A 1,213-nucleotide genomic window follows, 5' to 3' on the forward strand; every position below is an offset into this window, starting at 1 on the left:
TAACTCGGACAGCAGCAATGGATGAGGTGCAGTTGTGGAGGCCCGTCGGTGAGGGCAGGAATTGGGGCAACGGGTACCAAGGGTCGGAAGGTCGTCCTGACAGCCCAAGCCAGGGCTAAGAGGAACAGGTGGAAGAGGAGAAGCGAATGGTGGCGCGGTTTCCTGAGTCACAGATTGGAAGGCATGGAAGCCACCCCTGGGGTGCGGAAGCCAGGGAAGGACGGGAGGATAAACGGCAGCAGTCAGACGCTTGGCTGAGGATTAGGCCCGGGAGACACAGCTCACCAACGCGGGAGCTGGAGCCCTGTATCCGGCAGCAGCCACTGGCCTGGAAGAGCAGCCCCAGGCGAACCGTGGCATCCGGGAGAAGGCCATCCAAGAGGCGCATGGCCGCCGTAAGGAAACAACATGGCAGCCCGGAGGCGCTGCATTATGAGGTTGTTGGCCGAGTCCCAACATCCCAGCTGTGGGAGGCCCTGGAGGTCCAGGTTAGAGTAATGGCGCAAAGCCACCACGCACTGCGGGCGGTAAACCCGTAGCCGTGTTATGCCAGAGCGGGAGGAAGAGAAGTTGCATGAGTGCTGCATGGATTCTGCAGGGCCACAACACCAGCATGTTGGGGCATACATCGGGCAAAAGCCAAACATGCTTCTCAAAGGACACTTCACGGGGCAAATTGCTGGATACCTGGTGCCGTGGAGCTGGGTGGAGACGAGTGTGTTCAAGCTACAGCAGCAGGCCCACGAGTTCCAGGTGTTCGGGTTAGAGGCGGCCCTCCAGGCCGCGGTGTCAGCCTCCGATATTCAAGGAGTTGCAGGAGTGAACCTGGCCGGCAGTGGTACTGTTCATGTGCACGGCCGTGAAGTTACAAGAGGTGAATGGGCAGCTGACTCACAGCCTACTAAGGAATTTAGGAGGAGGTTGACAGCGAGCGCAGGATGAGTGTGGGCAACAGAGCGGCATGGGAAGTGTGGCAATCGGGGGTTCCCGGCTTCCACGACCAGAGGAGTGCAAGTTGGAGCCCAGTGGGTGCGGGCTCCCAGATCCTAGTAAACCCGGGACTGGGAACGCCTCACGGTGGGGGGGCTGTGATGGACCGCGGCTGAGCCCGCCTGCCAGTGTAGTGGTGGCTGTAAACCAGGAGCTGGGTCGGCGGGGATAACAGGAAGTGGATGAAGAGCAGATTACGGAGAGTGTGTACAGGGGCCATGTG

The 1,213-nt window shown here is 60.3% G+C and overlaps 1 protein-coding gene across 1 annotated transcript in view; it reads right to left on the bottom strand.

The window, feature by feature from the left end:
- The window catches only part of VOLCADRAFT_101263 (uncharacterized protein), a gene marked incomplete at both ends in the record, with an annotated part of 6,498 nt that extends 5,354 nt beyond the window's left edge, over nt 1–1,144 (bottom strand). Inside the window, 3 exons of the mRNA XM_002959698.1 lie at nt 286–464; nt 520–592; nt 1,077–1,144. Coding sequence (XP_002959744.1) covers nt 286–464; nt 520–592; nt 1,077–1,144 — 320 coding nt within the window. The remainder of the gene's footprint in view (nt 1–285; nt 465–519; nt 593–1,076) is intronic.
- Nucleotides 1,145–1,213: the final 69 nt, after the last annotated feature.

Source organism: Volvox carteri (assembly GCF_000143455.1).
Source record: "Volvox carteri f. nagariensis unplaced genomic scaffold VOLCAscaffold_581, whole genome shotgun sequence".
Classification (NCBI taxonomy): Eukaryota; Viridiplantae; Chlorophyta; class Chlorophyceae; order Chlamydomonadales; family Volvocaceae; genus Volvox; species Volvox carteri.